The 21,539-nt window shown below is 43.7% G+C and overlaps 1 protein-coding gene across 1 annotated transcript; it reads left to right on the top strand.

Moving 5' to 3' along the window:
• The first annotated feature begins 55 nt into the window (after positions 1–55).
• LOC117441157 (E3 ubiquitin ligase TRAF3IP2-like) lies at positions 56–21,369 on the top strand. Its single transcript, XM_034077355.2, has 9 exons — positions 56–320; positions 2,218–2,547; positions 12,899–12,941; positions 13,525–13,586; positions 14,033–14,130; positions 14,203–14,271; positions 16,872–16,988; positions 17,149–17,223; positions 19,863–21,369. The coding sequence occupies exons 4-9, from the start codon at positions 13,532–13,534 to the stop codon at positions 20,007–20,009; spliced, it is 561 nt and encodes a 186-aa protein (XP_033933246.1). The 5' UTR covers positions 56–320; positions 2,218–2,547; positions 12,899–12,941; positions 13,525–13,531; the 3' UTR covers positions 20,010–21,369.
• The last annotated feature ends 170 nt before the right edge of the window (positions 21,370–21,539 follow it).

The following is a 21,539-nucleotide window of genomic DNA, read 5'->3' as shown; positions in this document are numbered from 1 at the left end:
GACCATGACCCTCACCCCCTCCCTCCCATCGGGACCCAAACCCTCACCCGGACCATGACCCTCACCCTGTGTCCTCCCATCGGGACCCTACCCCTCACCCCCATCGGGACCATGACCCTCACCCCGTCTCCTCCCATCGGGACCCTACCCCTCACCCCCATCGGGACCCAAACGCTCACCTTGTCTCCCCCCATCGGGACCCAAACCCTCACCCTGTCTCCCCCGGTTCCTCCCTCTCCAGCACCCAGAGGCAGGACCTGAAACACAGCCTCCCCCCTGCTGGTTATCTGCTGCTCCCAGCCCCCCGGATACGGCCTCAGGTCAGACCCCTCTTTTAAAGGTCTCCTGTCATGCAAACCTGCACTTTTCATGTCTTTTATACGCTGGGTCTGAAGGGAAGTCCAAACGACATTTCAGAAAACACAATGACATTTTAAGAATTACGGAAAGGCTACTCGTTAAAGGGGAAAGGAAACACCAATTACAGCTATAATATTCCGGTAGTTTATTCATTTTACAATGGATATTGATCGTAATATTTATTGTATATGATATTACTCGCCAAAAGAAAATTAATTATCCGCCGGCCGGGTGGGGAATTCCGGGACCAGGCCGCCGCCATTAGGGGAGTCCCACATGGTGACGTCACTGGCTGTGTTTTCGCTCCACCGGAAGTCAACTCAACGTAGCAGATATGGCAGCGATGGAGGAATTTTGCAATGAGATCGACGTTTTGAACGATGAATTTGACTATTCGTCGGGAGATGACATTGATGTGGAAGCATCTACAGTTACCAGGCATCCCATGGCCTATGCTTATGAACCGATTCGGTCGAATAGAGTGGCATACGATCCGGAATACAAAAATTCAAAAAACACAATGCTAACAGTGAGCCTCTGAATTAGCCCCGAGCGAAAATGCTAACCTATTACTGAACCGAAAATCACTCCTAGCTCCCTTATTACTTATCCTAGCCGCACATCCAACACCGTCCCCGTCACACTGTCCCGAAATGGACACCCGATGGACACACGATAAAGGAAATGTTCAAATTCGGCTGTGATCGTAGCAACATCGGGCCGTTCGTGAGGGCATCGAAGCCATCGTATGACCGCCGGTGGAGTTTCTCAGGCTCCGGCAGCAACTTCGTGAGCGGCAACTTCGTAAGGCACTCGTGAGGGCATCTCGTCAAGTCGTGTCATCTTCGTGTTATCCTCGGTGCCATCGGGCATTCGCCCTCACTCTGATCGGGGCGAATGCCCGATGGCACCAATGATAACACGATGCCCTCACGATGGCATTACGAAGGGCAAAATTGACACACGAATTCAACACGAAAATGAACCTTCTCAAGGTCCTTCGGCAATTTGTAGGCATGCCAAAGATTTGCCACCGCTCACGAAGTTGCTGCCGGAGCCTGAGAAACTCCACCGGCGGTCATACGATGGCTTCGATACCCTCAGTCACGAATGGCCCGATGTTACGATCACAGCCGAATTTGAACGTTTCCTTTATCGTGGGTCCATCGGGTTGTTTTATTGCACAACAAAATGATGTAAACATATCATGTAAATAACCCAATGTGTGTTCTGTGAAACTGAAAAGGATATAATATATTATTTTGAAGGCGAGTTGACGGGAAGTTGTTGTTGCTATGGAAACCACATGACGGAGAAAACGTAATATCTTCTACATATAAAGACGGATAAAGTAAAGAACAAAGTCTGAAGATATCAGTACAGTATCATAGTACTGTAACATCATTGTTTCGTTGCAGTTGAACGTCTTAAATGTAATGTAAAATGTTGCCTTCGTGTGGTTCGGGGCCATCTTCGTGCGAAATTCACAATTCAATATTCGTGTGTCCATCGGGTGTCCATTTCGGGACAGTGTGACGCGGACTTTTAGGGAGAACATGCCTGTAGTGTCTGTGGAATGTTGTTTTGACTGCACTTCAGGGCCACCATAAACCGTTACAACAAGACACCGTTATACCTAAAGCATGAATACTAAAGTATTAAAGATACAAAAATGAAAATAAAAAAAGTTACACAATTTACAAAATACACATCCTGTAAACCGTTCTGAGGATTTAGCAGCCAGGTACACATTGCACATAGTTGGTATTTAACCACCAGGTGTTCTAGTCTTGTTCTTCGTTAGCATCAAGCTGTCTTTCTGCTGTAGCACATTCTGATTCTTACCTTATCTTCCAGCCAGCCCACGCCCTTCCCCCGCCAGACGCACCCCCCGCCGCCTGGCTGCACCCCAGTTTCTCCAGCAGCTGGTCGGGGGGGTACCCCAGCAGCTGCTCCTCCCCAGCAGAGAGCTTCCCGTCTGGGTATAAGTTGGTGTCCAGCAGCCTGGAGGCAGCCTCTGTCTCTGTGCTCCAACCCCCCTCTGGGAACCTGTTTCCACCACACGCTGTCTCCGTACTCTCCTGCGCTCCACCGGGGGCCGCCTGCTTCGCCCAGTTACCACCCCCGACCCCTTCAGGGGCCCCACACCCTGGCCCCCCCCCCAACACCCTGCATACAACCCCTACTGGTGAGTCTGCTATAAAAACTGGATTGTAATTGTAGCTTGTTCAATGTGAAAACAAAAAGACAAGGAGGAACACTAAACCTCTACTGTATAAGGTTTACTGTATATCAGTATGTAGCATCTCTACTTAAAGAGTCCTCTCCTGCTGATGTTCAGGTGTATATCAGTATGTAGTGTCTCTACTTTAAAGAGTCCTCTCCTGCTGATGTTCAGGTGTATATCAGTATGTAGCGTCTCTACTTTAAAGAGTCCTCTCCTGCTGATGTTCAGGTGTATATCAGTATGTAGCGTCTCTACTTTAAAGAGTCCTCTCCTGCTGATGTTCAGGTGTATATCAGTATGTAGCGTCTCTACTTTAAAGAGTCCTCTCCTGCTGATGTTCAGGTGTATATCAGTATGTAGTGTCTCTACTTTAAAGAGTCCTCTCCTGCTGATGTTCAGGTGTATATCAGTATGTAGCGTCTCTACTTTAAAGAGTCCTCTCCTGCTGATGTTCAGGTGTATATCATATGTAGCGTCTCTACTTTAAAGAGTCCTCTCCTGCTGATGTTCAGGTGTATATCAGTATGTAGTGTCTCTACTTTAAAGAGTCCTCTCCTGCTGATGTTCAGGTGTATATCAGTATGTAGCGTCTCTACTTTAAAGAGTCCTCTCCTGCTGATGTTCAGGTGTATATCAGTATGTAGTGTCTCTACTTTAAAGAGTCCTCTCCTGCTGATGTTCAGGTGTATATCAGTATGTAGTGTCTCTACTTTAAAGAGTCCTCTCCTGCTGATGTTCAGGTGTATATCAGTATGTAGTGTCTCTACTTTAAAGAGTCCTCTCCTGCTGATGTTCAGATGTATATCAGTATGTAGTGTCTCTACTTTAAAGAGTCCTCTCCTGCTGATGTTCAGGTGTATATCAGTATGTAGTGTCTCTACTTTAAAGAGTCCTCTCCTGCTGATGTTCAGGTGTATATCAGTATGTAGTGTCTCTACTTTAAAGAGTCCTCTCCTGCTGATGTTCAGGTGTATATGTAGTGTCTCTACTTTAAAGAGTCCTCTCCTGCTGATGTTCAGGTGTATATCAGTATGTAGTGTCTCTACTTTAAAGAGTCCTCTCCTGCTGATGTTCAGATGTATATCAGTATGTAGTGTCTCTACTTTAAAGAGTCCTCTCCTGCTGATGTTCAGGTGTATATCAGTATGTAGTGTCTCTACTTTAAAGAGTCCTCTCCTGCTGATGTTCAGGTGTATATCAGTATGTAGTGTCTCTACTTTAAAGAGTCCTCTCCTGCTGATGTTCAGGTGTATATCAGTATGTAGTGTCTCTACTTTAAAGAGTCCTCTCCTGCTGATGTTTCAGGTGTATATCAGTATGTAGTGTCTCTCTTTAAGAGTCCTCTCCTGCTGATTGTTCAGGTGTATATCAGTATGTAGTGTCTCTACTTTAAAGAGTCCTCTCCTGCTGATGTTCAGGTGTAATATCAGTATGTAGTGTCTCTACTTAAAGAGTCCTCTCCTGCTGATGTTCAGGTGTATATCAGTATGTAGTGTCTCTACTTTAAAGAGTCCTCTCCTGCTGATGTTCAGGTGTATATCAGTATGTAGTGTCTCTACTTTAAAGAGTCCTCTCCTGCTGATGTTCAGGTGTATATCAGTATGTAGTGTCTCTACTTTAAAGAGTCCTCTCCTGCTGATGTTCAGGTGTATATCAGTGTGTAGTGTCTCTACTTTAAAGAGTCCTCTCCTGCTGATGTTCAGGTGTATATCAGTATGTAGTGTCTCTACTTTAAGAGTCCTCTCCTGCTGATGTTCAGGTGTATATCAGTATGTAGAGTCTCTACTTTAAGAGTCCTCTCCTGCTGATGTTCAGGTGTATATCAGTATGTAGTGTCTCTACTTTAAAGAGTCCTCTCCTGCTGATGTTCAGGTGTATATCAGTATGTAGTGTCTCTACTTTAAAGAGTCCTCTCCTGCTGATGTTCAGGTGTATATCAGCATGTAGGTCTCTACTTTAAAGAGTCCTCTCCTGCTGATGTTCAGGTGTATATCAGCATGTAGTGTCTCTACTTAAAGAGTCCTCTCCTGCTGATGTTCAGGTGTATATCAGTATGTAGTGTGTCTACTTTAAAGAGTGCTCTCCTGCTGATGTTCAGGTGCATATCAGTGTGTAGCGTCTCTACTTTAAAGAGTCCTCTCCTGCTGATGATCAGGGTGCATATCAGTATGTAGCGTCTCTACTTTAAAGAGTCCTCTCCTGCTGATGTTCAGGTGTATATCAGTATGTAGTGTCTCTACTTTAAAGAGTCCTCTCCTGCTGATGTTCAGGTGTATATCAGTATGTAGTGTCTCTACTTTAAAGAGTCCTCTCCTGCTGATGTTCAGGTGTATATCAGTATGTAGTGTCTCTACTTTAAAGAGTCCTCTCCTGCTGATGTTCAGGTGTATATCAGTATGTAGTGTCTCTAATTTAAAGAGTCCTCTCCTGCTGATGTTCAGGTGTATATCAGTATGTAGTGTCTCTACTTTAAAGAGTCCTCTCCTGCTGATGTTCAGGTGTATATCAGTATGTAGTGTCTCTACTTTAAAGAGTGCCTCTCCTGCTGATGTTCAGGTGTATATCAGTATGTAGCTGTCTCTACTTTAAAGAGTCCTCTCCTGCCTGATGTTCAGGTGTATATCAGTATGTAGTGTCTCTACTTTAAAGAGTCCTCTCCTGCTGATGTTCAGGTGTATATCAGTATGTAGTGTCTCTACTTTAAAGAGTCCTCTCCTGCTGATGTTCAGGTGTATATCAGTATGTAGTGTCTCTACTTTAAAGAGTCCTCTCCTGCTGATGTTCAGGTGTATATCAGTATGTAGTGTCTCTACTTTAAAGAGTCCTCTCCTGCTGATGTTCAGCTTTCATATCAGTATGTAGTGTCTCTACTTTAAAGAGTCCTCTCCTGCTGATGTTCAGGTGTATATCAGTATGTAGTGTCTCTACTTTAAAGAGTCCTCTCCTGCTGATGTTCAGGTGTATATCAGTATGTAGATGTCTCTACTTTAAAGAGTCCTCTCCTGCCTGATGTTCAGGTGTATATCAGTATGTAGTGTCTCTACTTTAAAGAGTCCTCTCCTGCTGATGTTCAGGTGTATATCAGTATGTAGTGTCTCTACTTTAAAGAGTCCTCTCCTGCTGATGTTCAGGTGTATATCAGTATGTAGTGTCTCTACTTTAAAGAGTCCTCTCCTGCTGATGTTCAGGTGTATATCAGTAGTAGGTCTCTACTTTAAAGAGTCCTCTCCTGCTGATGTTCAGGTGTATATCAGTATGTAGTGTCTCTACTTTAAAGAGTCCTCTCCTGCTGATGTTCAGGTGTATATCAGTATGTAGTGTCTCTACTTTAAAGAGTCCTCTCCTGCTGATGTTCAGGTGTATATCAGTATGTAGTGTCTCTACTTTAAAGAGTCCTCTCCTGCTGATGTTCAGGTGTATATCAGTATGTAGTGTCTCTACTTTAAAGAGTCCTCTCCTGCTGATGTTCAGGTGTATATCAGTATGTAGTGTCTCTACTTTAAAGAGTCCTCTCCTGCTGATGTTCAGGTGTATATCAGTATGTAGTGTCTCTACTTTAAAGAGTCCTCTCCTGCTGATGTTCAGGTGTATATCAGTATGTAGTGTCTCTACTTTAAAGAGTCCTCTCCTGCTGATGTTCAGGTGTATATCAGTATGTAGTGTCTCTACTTTAAAGAGTCCTCTCCTGCTGATGTTCAGGTGTATATCAGTATGTAGTGTCTCTACTTTAAAGAGTCCTCTCCTGCTGATGTTCAGGTGTATATCAGTATGTAGTGTCTCTACTTTAAAGAGTCCTCTCCTGCTGATGTTCAGGTGTATATCAGTATGTAGTGTCTCTACTTTAAAGAGTCCTCTCCTGCTGATGTTCAGGTGTATATCAGTATGTAGTGTCTCTACTTTAAAGAGTCCTCTCCTGCTGATGTTCAGGTGTATATCAGTATGTAGTGTCTCTACTTTAAAGAGTCCTCTCCTGCTGATGTTCAGGTGTATATCAGTATGTAGTGTCTCTACTTTAAAGAGTCCTCTCCTGCTGATGTTCAGGTGTATATCAGTATGTAGTGTCTCTACTTTAAAGAGTCCTCTCCTGCTGATGTTCAGGTGTATATCAGTATGTAGTGTCTCTACTTTAAAGAGTCCTCTCCTGCTGATGTTCAGGTGTATATCAGCTATGTAGTGTCTCTACTTTAAAGAGTCCTCTCCTGCTGATGTTCAGGTGTATATCAGCATGTAGTGTCTCTACTTTAAAGAGTCCTCTCCTGCTGATGTTCAGGTGTATATCAGTATGTAGTGTCTCTACTTTAAAGAGTGCTCTCCTGCTGATGTTCAGGTGCATATCAGTGTGTAGCGTCTCTACTTTAAAGAGTCCTCTCCTGCTGATGATCAGGTGCATATCAGTATGTAGCGTCTCTACTTTAAAGAGTCCTCTCCTGCTGATGTTCAGGTGTATATCAGTATGTAGTGTCTCTACTTTAAAGAGTCCTCTCCTGCTGATGTTCAGGTGTATATCAGTATGTAGTGTCTCTACTTTAAAGAGTCCTCTCCTGCTGATGTTCAGGTGTATATCAGTATGTAGTGTCTCTACTTTAAAGAGTCCTCTCCTGCTGATGTTCAGGTGTATATCAGTATGTAGTGTCTCTACTTTAAAGAGTCCTCTCCTGCTGATGTTCAGGTGTATATCAGTATGTAGTGTCTCTACTTTAAAGAGTCCTCTCCTGCTGATGTTCAGGTGTATATCAGTATGTAGTGTCTCTACTTTAAAGAGTCCTCTCCTGCTGATGTTCAGGTGTATATCAGTATGTAGTGTCTCTACTTTAAAGAGTCCTCTCCTGCTGATGTTCAGGTGTATATCAGTATGTAGTGTCTCTACTTTAAAGAGTCCTCTCCTGCTGATGTTCAGGTGTATATCAGTATGTAGTGTCTCTACTTTAAAGAGTCCTCTCCTGCTGATGTTCAGGTGTATATCAGTATGTAGTGTCTCTACTTTAAAGAGTCCTCTCCTGCTGATGTTCAGGTGTATATCAGTATGTAGTGTCTCTACTTTAAAGAGTCCTCTCCTGCTGATGTTCAGGTGTATATCAGCTATGTAGTGTCTCTACTTTAAAGAGTCCTCTCCTGCTGATGTTCAGGTGTATATCAGTATGTAGTGTCTCTACTTTAAAGAGTCCTCTCCTGCTGATGTTCAGGTGTATATCAGTGTGTAGTGTCTCTACTTTAAAGAGTCCTCTCCTGCTGATGATCAGGTGTATATCAGTATGTAGCGTCTCTACTTTAAAGAGTCCTCTCCTGCTGATGTTCAGGTGTATATCAGTATGTAGTGTCTCTACTTTAAAGAGTCCTCTCCTGCTGATGTTCAGGTGTATATCAGTATGTAGTGTCTCTACTTTAAAGAGTCCTCTCCTGCTGATGTTCAGGTGTATATCAGTATGTAGTGTCTCTACTTTAAAGAGTCCTCTCCTGCTGATGTTCAGGTGTATATCAGTATGTAGTGTCTCTACTTTAAAGAGTCCTCTCCTGCTGATGTTCAGGTGTATATCAGTATGTAGTGTCTCTACTTTAAAGAGTCCTCTCCTGCTGATGTTCAGGTGTATATCAGTATGTAGTGTCTCTACTTTAAAGAGTGCTCTCCTGCTGATGTTCAGGTGTATATCAGTATGTAGCGTCTCTACTTTAAAGAGTCCTCTCCTGCTGATGTTCAGGTGTATATCAGCATGTAGTGTCTCTACTTTAAAGAGTCCTCTCCTGCTGATGTTCAGGTGTATATCAGTGTGTAGTGTCTCTACTTTAAAGAGTCCTCTCCTGCTGATGTTCAGGTGTATATCCGTATGTAGTGTCTCTACTTTAAAGAGTCCTCTCCTGCTGATGATCAGGTGTATATCAGTATGTAGCGTCTCTACTTTAAAGAGTCCTCTCCTGATGATGTTCAGCTGTATATCAGTATGTAGCGTCTCTACTTTAAAGAGTCCTCTCCTGATGATGTTCAGCTGTATATCAGTATGTAGTGTCTCTACTTTAAAGAGTCCTCTCCTGCTGATGTTCAGGTGTATATCAGTATGTAGAGTCTCTACTTTAAAGAGTCCTCTCCTGCTGATGTTCAGGTGTATATCAGTATGTAGTGTCTCTACTTTAAAGAGTCCTCTCCTGCTGATGTTCAGGTGTATATCAGTATGTAGTGTCTCTACTTTAAAGAGTCCTCTCCTGCTGATGTTCAGGTGTATATCAGTATGTAGTGTCTCTACTTTAAAGAGTCCTCTCCTGCTGATGTTCAGGTGTATATCAGTATGTAGTGTCTCTACTTTAAAGAGTCCTCTCCTGCTGATGTTCAGGTGTATATCAGTATGTAGTGTCTCTACTTTAAAGAGTCCTCTCCTGCTGATGTTCAGGTGTATATCAGTATGTAGTGTCTCTACTTTAAAGAGTCCTCTCCTGCTGATGTTCAGGTGTATATCAGTATGTAGTGTCTCTACTTTAAAGAGTCCTCTCCTGCTGATGTTCAGGTGTATATCAGTATGTAGTGTCTCTACTTTAAAGAGTCCTCTCCTGCTGATGTTCAGGTGTATATCAGTATGTAGTGTCTCTACTTTAAAGAGTCCTCTCCTGCTGATGTTCAGGTGTATATCAGTATGTAGTGTCTCTACTTTAAATAGTCCTCTCCTGCTGATGTTCAGGTGTATATCAGTATGTAGTGTCTCTACTTTAAAGAGTTCCTCTCCTGCTGATGTTCAGGTGTATATCAGTATGTAGTGTCTCTACTTTAAAGAGTCCTCTCCTGCTGATGTTCAGGTGTATATCAGTATGTAGCGTCTCTACTTTAAAGAGTCCTCTCCTGCTGATGTTCAGGTGTATATCAGTATGTAGTGTCTCTACTTTAAAGAGTCCTCTCCTGCTGATGTTCAGGTGTATATCAGCATGTAGTGTCTCTACTTTAAAGAGTCCTCTCCTGCTGATGTTCAGGTGTATATCAGCATGTAGTGTCTCTACTTTAAAGAGTCCTCTCCTGCTGATGTTCAGGTGTATATCAGTATGTAGTGTCTCTACTTTAAAGAGTGCTCTCCTGCTGATGTTCAGGTGCATATCAGTGTGTAGCGTCTCTACTTTAAAGAGTCCTCTCCTGCTGATGATCAGGTGCATATCAGTATGTAGCGTCTCTACTTTAAAGAGTCCTCTCCTGCTGATGTTCAGGTGTATATCAGTATGTAGTGTCTCTACTTTAAAGAGTCCTCTCCTGCTGATGTTCAGGTGTATATCAGTATGTAGTGTCTCTACTTTAAAGAGTCCTCTCCTGCTGATGTTCAGGTGTATATCAGTATGTAGTGTCTCTACTTTAAAGAGTCCTCTCCTGCTGATGTTCAGGTGTATATCAGTATGTAGTGTCTCTACTTTAAAGAGTCCTCTCCTGCTGATGTTCAGGTGTATATCAGTATGTAGTGTCTCTACTTTAAAGAGTCCTCTCCTGCTGATGTTCAGGTGTATATCAGTATGTAATGTCTCTACTTTAAAGAGTGCTCTCCTGCTGATGTTCAGGTGTATATCAGTATGTAGCGTCTCTACTTTAAAGAGTCCTCTCCTGCTGATGTTCAGGTGTATATCAGCAGGTAGTGTCTCTACTTTAAAGAGTCCTCTCCTGCTGATGTTCAGGTGTATATCAGTGTGTAGTGTCTCTACTTTAAAGAGTCCTCTCCTGCTGATGTTCAGGTGTATATCCGTATGTAGTGTCTCTACTTTAAAGAGTCCTCTCCTGCTGATGATCAGGTGTATATCAGTATGTAGCGTCTCTACTTTAAAGAGTCCTCTCCTGATGATGTTCAGGTGTATATCAGTATGTAGTGTCTCTACTTTAAAGAGTCCTCTCCTGATGATGTTCAGGTGTATATCAGTATGTAGTGTCTCTACTTTAAAGAGTCCTCTCCTGCTGATGTTCAGGTGTATATCAGTATGTAGTGTCTCTACTTTAAAGAGTCCTCTCCTGCTGATGTTCAGGTGTATATCAGTATGTAGTGTCTCTACTTTAAAGAGTCCTCTCCTGCTGATGTTCAGGTGTATATCAGTATGTAGTGTCTCTACTTTAAAGAGTCCTCTCCTGCTGATGTTCAGGTGTATATCAGTATGTAGTGTCTCTACTTTAAAGAGTCCTCTCCTGCTGATGTTCAGGTGTATATCAGTATGTAGTGTCTCTACTTTAAAGAGTCCTCTCCTGCTGATGTTCAGGTGTATATCAGTATGTAGCGTCTCTACTTTAAAGAGTGCTCTCCTGCTGATGTTCAGGTGTATATCAGTATGTAGCGTCTCTACTTTAAAGAGTCCTCTCCTGCTGATGTTCAGGTGTATATCAGTATGTAGAGTCTCTACTTTAAAGAGTCCTCTCCTGCTGATGTTCAGGTGTATATCAGTATGTAGTGTCTCTACTTTAAAGAGTCCTCTCCTGCTGATGTTCAGGTGTATATCAGTATGTAGTGTCTCTACTTTAAAGAGTCCTCTCCTGCTGATGTTCAGGTGTATATCAGTATGTAGTGTCTCTACTTTAAAGAGTCCTCTCCTGCTGATGTTCAGGTGTATATCAGTATGTAGTGTCTCTACTTTAAAGAGTCCTCTCCTGCTGATGTTCAGGTGTATATCAGTATGTAGTGTCTCTACTTTAAAGAGTGCTCTCCTGCTGATGTTCAGGTGTATATCAGTATGTAGCGTCTCTACTTTAAAGAGTCCTCTCCTGATGATGTTCAGCTGTATATCAGTATGTAGTGTCTCTACTTTAAAGAGTCCTCTCCTGCTGATGTTCAGGTGTATATCAGTATGTAGAGTCTCTACTTTAAAGAGTCCTCTCCTGCTGATGTTCAGGTGTATATCAGTATGTAGTGTCTCTACTTTAAAGAGTCCTCTCCTGCTGATGTTCAGGTGTATATCAGTATGTAGTGTCTCTACTTTAAAGAGTCCTCTCCTGCTGATGTTAGGTGTATATCAGTATGTAGTGTCTCTACTTTAAAGAGTCCTCTCCTGCTGATGTTCAGGTGTATATCAGTCTGTAGTGTCTCTACTTTAAAGAGTCCTCTCCTGCTGATGTTCAGGTGTATATCAGTATGTAGTGTCTCTACTTTAAAGAGTCCTCTCCTGCTGATGTTCAGGTGTATATCAGTATGTAGCGTCTCTACTTTAAAGAGTCCTCTCCTGCTGATGTTCAGGTGTATATCAGTATGTAGAGTCTCTACTTTAAAGAGTCCTCTCCTGCTGATGTTCAGGTGTATATCAGTATGTAGTGTCTCTACTTTAAAGAGTCCTCTCCTGCTGATGTTCAGGTGTATATCAGTATGTAGTGTCTCTACTTTAAAGAGTCCTCTCCTGCTGATGTTCAGGTGTATATCAGTATGTAGTGTCTCTACTTTAAAGAGTCCTCTCCTGCTGATGTTCAGGTGTATATCAGTATGTAGTGTCTCTACTTTAAAGAGTCCTCTCCTGCTGATGTTCAGGTGTATATCAGTATGTAGTGTCTCTACTTTAAAGAGTCCTCTCCTGCTGATGTTCAGGTGTATATCAGTATGTAGTGTCTCTACTTTAAAGAGTCCTCTCCTGCTGATGTTCAGGTGTATATCAGCATGTAGTGTCTCTACTTTAAAGAGTCCTCTCCTGCTGATGTTCAGGTGTATATCAGTATGTAGTGTCTCTACTTTAAATAGTCCTCTCCTGCTGATGTTCAGGTGTATATCAGTATGTAGTGTCTCTACTTTAAAGAGTTCTCTCCTGCTGATGTTCAGGTGTATATCAGTATGTAGTGTCTCTACTTTAAAGAGTCCTCTCCTGCTGATGTTCAGGTGTATATCAGTATGTAGCGTCTCTACTTTAAAGAGTCCTCTCCTGCTGATGTTCAGGTGTATATCAGTATGTAGCGTCTCTACTTTAAAGAGTCCTCTCCTGTTGATGTTCAGGTGTATATCAGTATGTAGTGGCTCTACTTTAAAGAGTTCTCTCCTGCTGATGTTCAGGTGTATATCAGTATGTAGTGTCTCTACTTTAAAGAGTCCTCTCCTGCTGATGTTCAGGTGTATATCAGTATGTAGTGTCTCTACTTTAAAGAGTCCTCTCCTGCTGATGTTCAGGTATATCAGTATGTAGTGTCTCTACTTTAAAGAGTCCTCTCCTGCTGATGTTCAGGTGTATATCAGTGTGTAGTGTCTCTACTTTAAAGAGTCCTCTCCTGCTGATGTTCAGGTGTATATCAGTATGTAGTGTCTCTACTTTAAAGAGTCCTCTCCTGCTGATGTTCAGGTGTATATCAGTATGTAGTGTCTCTACTTTAAAGAGTCCTCTCTGTCTTCTCTTCAGACCCTGACCCCAGCAGACCTCCTGGAGCCGGATTCTCTCACATGTGAGTTCATGACATCAGAGATATCTTAATTTAGTTCTGTCTCACAGGAGACTAACCGGCGCTCAGGTTATCAGATGTTGCTGCTAATTTCCTTACTGTTTGGATTTTATTTTACTATTTTATTTTTATACTTTTAAGATTAACTTTCCTTTTTAAATAAACAGGACCTAACATTGTGAATTAAAAGCATAAAAAAACCTTTAAAATAAAAGCTATAGAAACGGATAAAAGTGTTAAAAAAGCCAAATAAATAATCACATTTCTGTTCCGCTCATTTGACTTCTGCGTCCGGTCTCTTGATCAACATGATATTGACTCTGTAACAGATCAGACCCCCCCCCCATGTTGCACCCCCCCCCCCCCATGTTGCACCCCCCCCCCCATGTTGCACCCCCCCCCCATGTTGCACCCCCCCCCCCATGTTGCACCCCCCCCCCATGTTGCACCCCCCCATGTTGCTGCACCCCCTCATGTTGCACCATCCCCCCATGTTGCACCCCCCCCCCCATGTTGCACCCCCCCCCCCCCATGTTGCATGTCTCTAGTTATTTAATAGAATGATTGAATAACGTATTTCCTGCAGAGACCACATGGCCCCCGCTAAACAGAAGCAGCCTCACAGCACGCCGCTGTCTCTGGAGCAGAGTGAGTGCTCACCATCACATGAAACCCTCTGTCCTCAGACCCTCTGTCCTCAGACCCTCTGTCCTTAGACCCTCTATCCTCAGACCCTCTATCCTCAGACCCTCTATCCTCAGACCCTCTGTCCTCAGACCCTCTGTCCTTAGACCCTCTGTCCTTAGACCCTCTGTCCTCAGACCCTCTGTCCTCAGACCCTCTGTCCTTAGACCCTCTGTCCTCAGACCCTCTGTCCTCAGACCCTCTGTCCTCAGACCCTCTGTCCTCAGACCCTCTGTCCTCAGACCCTCTGTCCTTAGACCCTCTGTCCTTAGACCCTCTGTCCTCAGACCCTCTGTCCTCAGACCCCCTGTCCTCAGACACATTATTTACAGATTATTTACAGATTATTTACAGATTAATTACAGAGTAACAATGCTCTTGTCATTATAACGCCATGCCCTCTGATACAGGGAGGGTCTTCGTCACGTATGAAGCGGACAACGATAAACACGTGAACGAGATCATAAACTTTGTGGCTCTGCTGCGACACAACGGCTTCGACACACACGTACGTATAAAGTTTATTTGAATGTTTTCTCACAGGAGCTTCTGGATGTTTACAATAACGTTTCTGTTTCAGATCGATATCTTCGAGCAGCAGTTCAGGAGCATCAGTAAGATCGACTTCATGGAGCGCTACCTCAGCGAGGTAACGAGCTTTAGAGGCAACGAGCACCTCAGGAGGACGTGTGCTTTTTAGGACTTGAAACTTTCTTGTTTGTAGACATAAAGGTTTAGACTTGAGACTTGAATTTAAAGTTAGAGAGATCTGGGTGAGACGGGAAGTTTAAGACTTTTGATTTGAGAGGTGAGGCGGGAGGTTTAAGACTTGAGAGGTGAGATGGGAAGTTTAAGACTTGAGAGGTGAGATGGGAAGTTTAAGACTTGTGAGGTGAGATGGGAAGTTTAAGACTTGTGAGGTGAGATGGGAAGTTTAAGACTTGAGAGGTGAGATGGGAAGTTTAAGACTTGTGAGGTGAGATGGGAAGTTTAAGACTTGTGAGGTGAGATGGGAAGTTTAAGACTTGAGAGGTGAGACGGGAAGTCTAAGACTTGTGATTTGAGAGGTGGGACGGGAAGTTTAAGACTTGAGAGGTGAGATGGGAAGTTTAAGACTTGAGAGGTGAGATGGGAAGTTTAAGACTTGTGAGGTGAGGCGGGAAGTTTAAAACTTGAGAGGTGAGGCGGGAAGTTTAAGACTTGAGAGGTGAGATGGGAAGTTTAAGACTTGAGAGGTGAGATGGGAAGTTTAAGACTTGAGAGGTGAGATGGGAAGTTTAAGACTTGAGAGGTGAGATGGGAAGTTTAAGACTTGAGAGGTGAGATGGGAAGTTTAAGACTTGAGAGGTGAGACGGGAAGTCTAAGACTTGTGATTTGAGAGGTGGGACGGGAAGTTTAAGACTTGTGAGGTGAGGCGGGAAGTTTAAGACTTGTGAGGTGAGGCGGGAAGTTTAAGACTTGTGAGGTGAGGCGGGAAGTTTAAGACTTGTGAGGTGAGGCGGGAAGTTTAAGACTTGTGAGGTGAGGTGGGAAGTTTAAGACTTGTGAGGTGAGGCGGGAAGTTTAAGACTTGTGAGGTGAGGTGGGAAGTTTAAGACTTGTGAGGCGGGAAGTTTAAGACTTGTGAGGTGAGGCGGGAAGTTTAAGACTTGTGAGGTGAGGCGGGAAGTTTAAGACTTGTGAGGTGAGGTGGGAAGTTTAAGACTTGTGAGGTGAGGCGGGAAGTTTAAGACTTGTGAGGTGAGGCGGGAAGTTTAAGACTTGTGAGGTGAGGTGGGAAGTTTAAGACTTGTGAGGCGGGAAGTTTAAGACTTGTGAGGTGAGGCGGGAAGTTTAAGACTTGTGAGGTGAGGCGGGAAGTTTAAGACTTGTGAGGTGAGGCGGGAAGTTTAAGACTTGTGAGGTGAGGTGGGAAGTTTAAGACTTGTGAGGTGAGGTGGGAAGTTTAAGACTTGTGAGGTGAGGCGGGAAGTTTAAGACTTGTGAGGTGAGGTGGGAAGTTTAAGACTTGTGAGGTGAGGCGGGAAGTTTAAGACTTGTGAGGTGAGGTGGGAAGTTTAAGACTTGTGAGGTGAGGCGGGAAGTTTAAGACTTGTGAGGCGGGAAGTTTAAGACTTGAGATTTGAGAGGTGAGACGGGAAGTTTAAGACTTGTGATTTGAGAGGTGAGACGGGAAGTTTAAGACTTGTGATTTGAGAGGTGAGACGGGAAGTTTAAGACTTGAGATTTGAGAGGTGAGACGGGAAGTTTAAGACTTGTGATTTGAGAGGTGAGACGGGAAGTTTAAGACTTGTGATTTGAGAGGTGAGACGGGAAGTTTAAGACTTGTGATTTGAGAGGTGAGACGGGAAGTTTAAGACTTGAGAGGTGAGGCGGGAAGTCTAAGACTTGTGATTTGAGACGTGAGGCGGGAAGTTTAAGACTTGTGATTTGAGACGGGAAGTTTAAGACTTGTGATTTGAGAGGTGAGACGGGAAGTTTAAGACTTGTGATTTGAGACGGGAAGTTTAAGACTTGTGATTTGAGACGGGAAGTTTAAGACTTGTGATTTGAGAGGTGAGACGGGAAGTTTAAGACTTGTGATTTGAGAGGTGAGACGGGAAGTTTAAGACTTGTGATTTGAGAGGTGAGACGGGAAGTCTAAGACTTGTGATTTGAGAGGTGAGACGGGAAGTTTAAGACTTGTGATTTGAGAGGTGAGACGGGAAGTTTAAGACTTGTGATTTGAGAGGTGAGATGGGAAGTTTTGAGTTAAGGACTTAAGGCTTGTAGGATCCAATTAGAGACTTGTTTGAAACTTGAAGATTTAAACTTGAGGCTTAAGAATTAAAGGTAAGACTTGTGTCCGTAGACTTGAAGGCTAAGACTTAAACATTAGTACTTGAGATTCAAGACTGTACAGTTAGGACTTGTGACCTTGTGACTTTAGACTTCAAGGTTAAGACTTGTGACCTTGTGACTGGAGACTGAAGGGATAAAACTAGACTTGTTTGAGATTTAGGGGTTGACACTTGTGACTATGAAAAAATGGTAAGACTTGAAGGTTAAGACTTGAGACCTGAAGGATACGACTAGACTTGTTTGATAGTTGAAGGTTAAGACTTGAGACTCAAGACTTGAAAGAAGACTTGGGACTTTAAGACGTGGCACATGTGTACGTTACACCTCTGTGGCTTTTCTTTTTTATTAGATCAAACACGTTTTATGAGGCAGGTCGAGTTAACATGTCTTTTGCACCCCTCCCTCAGAAAGAGTACCTGATCATCATCATCATCAGTCCCAAATACTACGAGACGGTGACGTCCTCAGTGGGGGGGCTGGAGAGCGACGAGAGGACCTTCAACACCGTCTACATCCACAAACAGGTCCGAAACGTTTATAAAGATTATATAACAAACACTCTGACATCTGTCGTTTACTGCGGCCCAGAAGTACTTTGTACTTTGGGTTCGGACAGTATGGTATGTTGAATCCCTGTGATGGCGAGGGGAGAGCCAGTTGAACTTGATTGTGTTTCCTCTTCAGCTCCAGAATGAGTTCATCCAGAACGGCAGCAAGAACTTCAGATTTATTCCCATCGTGTTCCCCGGGGCGAAAAAGGTGAATCAGCTGCTGTTACTCGGTGTGATGACACAGACACACTGAAAACACACACTGTCCAATCACAGGCTGCCAATCATGTGAGGAACCGGCAGGGAGCGGGGACAGGGGGAACAATGAACTAGCAGAGACCACCAGGAAACTCCCGCTTCATTACTGGCATGAAAACAGCAGCATTCTTCATCCTTAGGGTGAGGGTTGCAGATGAGTGTGGGTTTGAACTTGTGCTGACTTGCATACATCCAGAGCTGAATGTGAACTCTGGATAAAGACGTTCAGAAGATTACAATTCCTGTTTTTATTTGCTTTAATACTTTAACTATCTTTTTTTTTTTTTGTTATTAAAATTATACTTGCAATTTAGCACACTAATTATGGATCTATTTTTATTTTCTTTATAGTCTTTACTGTTTTTATCTATGACAAACATGGGCGGCGCCAGAGATTTTCTTTTGGGGGTAGCTTGACGTTTCATAGAGGGGGCTCAAACAGGGTTTCCCATTAAAGGGGACCTATCATGCAAAATGCACCTTTGTACGTCTTGTATACGTGAATATGTGCCCCCGGTGTGTCAGGGAACTCACCACGTGTCAGAACACACAACCCTCTCTATTTTCCTCCGTACCCAAATCTCTTTAACGGAGCTGATACAGACTGATCCAGATTTGAAAATAGTCTGACGTCAGGAGCTCCGCCTATAAGGCCAACTCTCCACCAATCAGGAGAATGAGGTTGCCGTGGCATGGTACCAGCATGGTAACATGACGCTCGTAACTCCGCCCCCTCCTTTGCAGGGGGGCGTGGCCAGCTGCAGCTCATGCAGAGACAGGGTGGAGGAGAGCGAAATGAGGCATGGCTAAAATGCATGATCTGTATGGTATTTTGAAAAAGAAAACGTATAAATATACCTTATACAGGTACGGCCCTACAATATATTAATAATAATAATAATAGATTTAATTTGTTAGCGCTTTTACAGGTACTCAAAGACGCTTTACAGATATAGTGAAGGGAAAAGAAAAGGAAGGAACAACACATAAATATATAGTTAAAGTTAAAGTCAAATAATATATAATATATATATATATAATATATATATATATATATTATTCAAATATATAGCATGATAGGTCTCCTTTGAGGTACCGGTCGCTACAGTGGAATGTTCTACTGCAACACTCCACACACACACACACACACACACACACACACACACACACACACACACACACACACACACACACACACACACACACACACACCACACACACACACACACACACACACACACACACACACACACACACACACACACACACACACACACACACACACACACAGTGCACCCGCGACTGTTACAATGAAGGCTGGATAGTCAGCTCACGGCATATAGGTGTAAGCAGGAGTAAAGTGCTATTTTTTTATGAGTGGGGGTGGACCTCACCTCCTCTAGGAGGGTCTTCACCTCCTCTAGGGGGGTCCGGGGGGATGCTCCGGGAAGATTTTTTTTTAAATATTGAAGTTGAAAGCATCAATCTGGGGCATTTTGAGAGCAACATTGAGATCTATGGAAACATCTCTCAACACCAGATGACACAGAACTGGAAGCAGATTTACTTTCTCTCTCGCTCGCTCTCTCTCTCTGTCTAGCTCTCTCTCTCGCTCTCTCTCGCTCTCTCACTCTCTCTCTCTCTCTCTCGCTCGCTCTCTCGCTCGCTCGCTCGCTCTCTCTCTCTGTCTAGCTCTCTCTCTCGCTCTCTCTCTCTCTCGCTCGCTCTCTCTCTCGCTCGCTCGCTCTCTCTCTCTGTCTAGCTCTCTCTCTCGCTCTCTCTCGCTCTCTCACTCTCTCTCGCTCTCTCTCTCGCTCTCTCTCGCTTTCTCTCTCGCTCTCTCTCTCTCGCTCTCTCTCTTGCTCTCTCTCGCTCGCTTTCTCTCTCGCTTTCTCTCTCTCTCGCTCTCTCTCTCTCGCTCACTCTCGCTCTCTCTCGCTCTCTCTCTCTCGCTCTCTCTCGCTCACTCGTGCGCTGGTGCCACACACACGGAGCCCAGCTTGAATGAAACACCCAGATGTACTTGTGCTGTAGCATATCATTTTCTAATCAATCATTTTTCAAATTATGTATTTCACATATATAAAAAAAAACATACATGTCTTGGGGTTGCTTAGCAGTTGCTAGGCCTAATGTTGGTGTTGCTGTAGCATCTCCAAGCTACCGCCTGGCGCCGCCCCTGATGACAAATGTTAACAAATAGTACAAAAAAGTACGACGTTTAGTCGTCTCATTTAGACTCTTGGTAGCAACCCCCACTTTTGAATCCACCAGTGGGGTATTTACTGATGCATTTCATATTGTTTAACAAAACGTTAACATCTCTTCAGCTTGAGTTAACCTCGGACCTGATTTCACACTAAAAACACATTCAGAAAACCATTGACCTCCAGACCAGTTGCATGTATATAGACTTTTTGCACTACTTTTTATTTTGTATTTTATTATATAAGTTGCATTGTGGGAGGAGCTCAGGTCATTTCTACTCTGAAGCTGCTGAGCATCTGACACTAAAACCTTTGAATTTGACCAGGGGACAGGAAGTGATGAAACGCTGACTCGTGTTTCCTGTCCTTCTCCTGTTTTCAGTGCCACGTCCCGAACTGGCTGCAGAACACACATGTTTACGAATGGCCGCTGCATCGCGACGACATCCTGCGGCGTCTGATGAGGATCGAGAAGTACAACCCTCCTCAGATCGGATCGCTGCCCACCATCGTCTCCATCCCGATCTGACATCAAGCCCCCAGGAAGTGCTCCGGACTCTGAGGAAAACATTCCTAGTGGCCAAACGGCGGTACTACAGCTTCCGTATCAGTCCGTGACGTCACTGGACCCAGAAATACTTTTTCCCATTGACTAACATGGAGAAAGAGACGAAAACAAATATACAGACTACCCAACTCTTTGATAGAAATTAGAAACATTAGGTCCTAAGAGTTGTAAAATGCCTTAAATGCTGGATCCAGATTTATATTCTCTCTTCATTCATTCTACTGAGCCGAGAGCAGGAGATCGGGGGCAGGGCTGAATGACAGGAGGCGGGGCTTAATGACAGGAGGCGGGGCTTAAGGGAAAACGTACCTCTGCCTGCTCTATAAGCCACACACGGGTACTTCTGCTCTCACACCAAGGCATGATGGGTAATCTGTGACATTTTGCTCTTGACAATGTCAGGCCATTTTGTCCTCATGAGCCAATGAGCAGCTCTCATAGGAAAGAACAAGCCCCGCCTCCAACGCTCTATCCAGTTCTTATCCATGATCTGACCCTGAGACTCAGAGACTCTCTTCTTCCTGGAGAGACGCCACGAGCAGCAGGTTTCCATCTGGGTGTGAGCGTGCTGACCTCTCACCTGGAGGTCAGTCCCAGAGGAGACCCGGCGCTGAGGAGAGTGGAGCTGCAGCATGCGTTCTGGACCGTTTACACAATGCATGTCTGACTTTATCCTCATGCTTTTTTAGTCATGTTCACATGTTTGCTCACATTTTTCAGATATTTATTTCCTTTTGTTGGGTCTGAAAAACCCTCTTCTTCATGTGTTCAGAGTATCTGAAGGTCTCAGGAACAAAGACCCCCTCTCTTTTTCCTCTCCTGATCCATCTCGATAAAAAAAATGATCCGATCAGATTTTGGTCACTTTGTGATGTCACAATGTGCAACCATTAGCCAATCAGCAACCTTATCACCTGAATGGACTTTTCCGACACATGTCTTGGAAACACTCAGAAATAATTGCAAAAACTATTTCGGACACTCAACGATTCACGTTGTTGATGCCGTGGGACAGGCACGGACATTTCCCACATATATTCAGGACTTTTTTTGGATACATTTTCCGAGGTTTTCTACGATGAGTCGACCAATCGGAAGACAGGAAACCTATAAAAACTGTTTTCAAACATGTCTGAGACGCTGGGATGTAAAATGTTTTTCAATTTTATAATGAAATAGTTTAAAACACGCTGAGGTGTTTAATATTCGCTGGTGCCAGAGTTTATGATCCTAAGGGTTTGAACACGAGTGGAAACAGAGCTTTCATCTTTCTTATTGCAAACATCCAGAGTTACTGTTTTTTAAAATAATAAAAATACTGAAAAAGGAATAAACGTTTATATTTCATGGTTTCTTTGACCCTCGGAGCGTGGAAGGCAGATCTTCCGTTTCCACGATGCATTCTGGGCTTTTATCCACAGACCTTTCAGTCATTTCGTTTTGCTCAGTTTTCACGTTTGATGGACCGGCGTCGCTTCAACCGCCTTTTGA

Source organism: Pseudochaenichthys georgianus, unplaced genomic scaffold (genome assembly GCF_902827115.2).
Source record: "Pseudochaenichthys georgianus unplaced genomic scaffold, fPseGeo1.2 scaffold_1521_arrow_ctg1, whole genome shotgun sequence".
NCBI classification, from domain to species: Eukaryota; Metazoa; Chordata; class Actinopteri; order Perciformes; family Channichthyidae; genus Pseudochaenichthys; species Pseudochaenichthys georgianus.
Note: the sequence above shows the minus strand (reverse complement) of the source record. Positions and strands in the feature narration are given on the sequence as shown.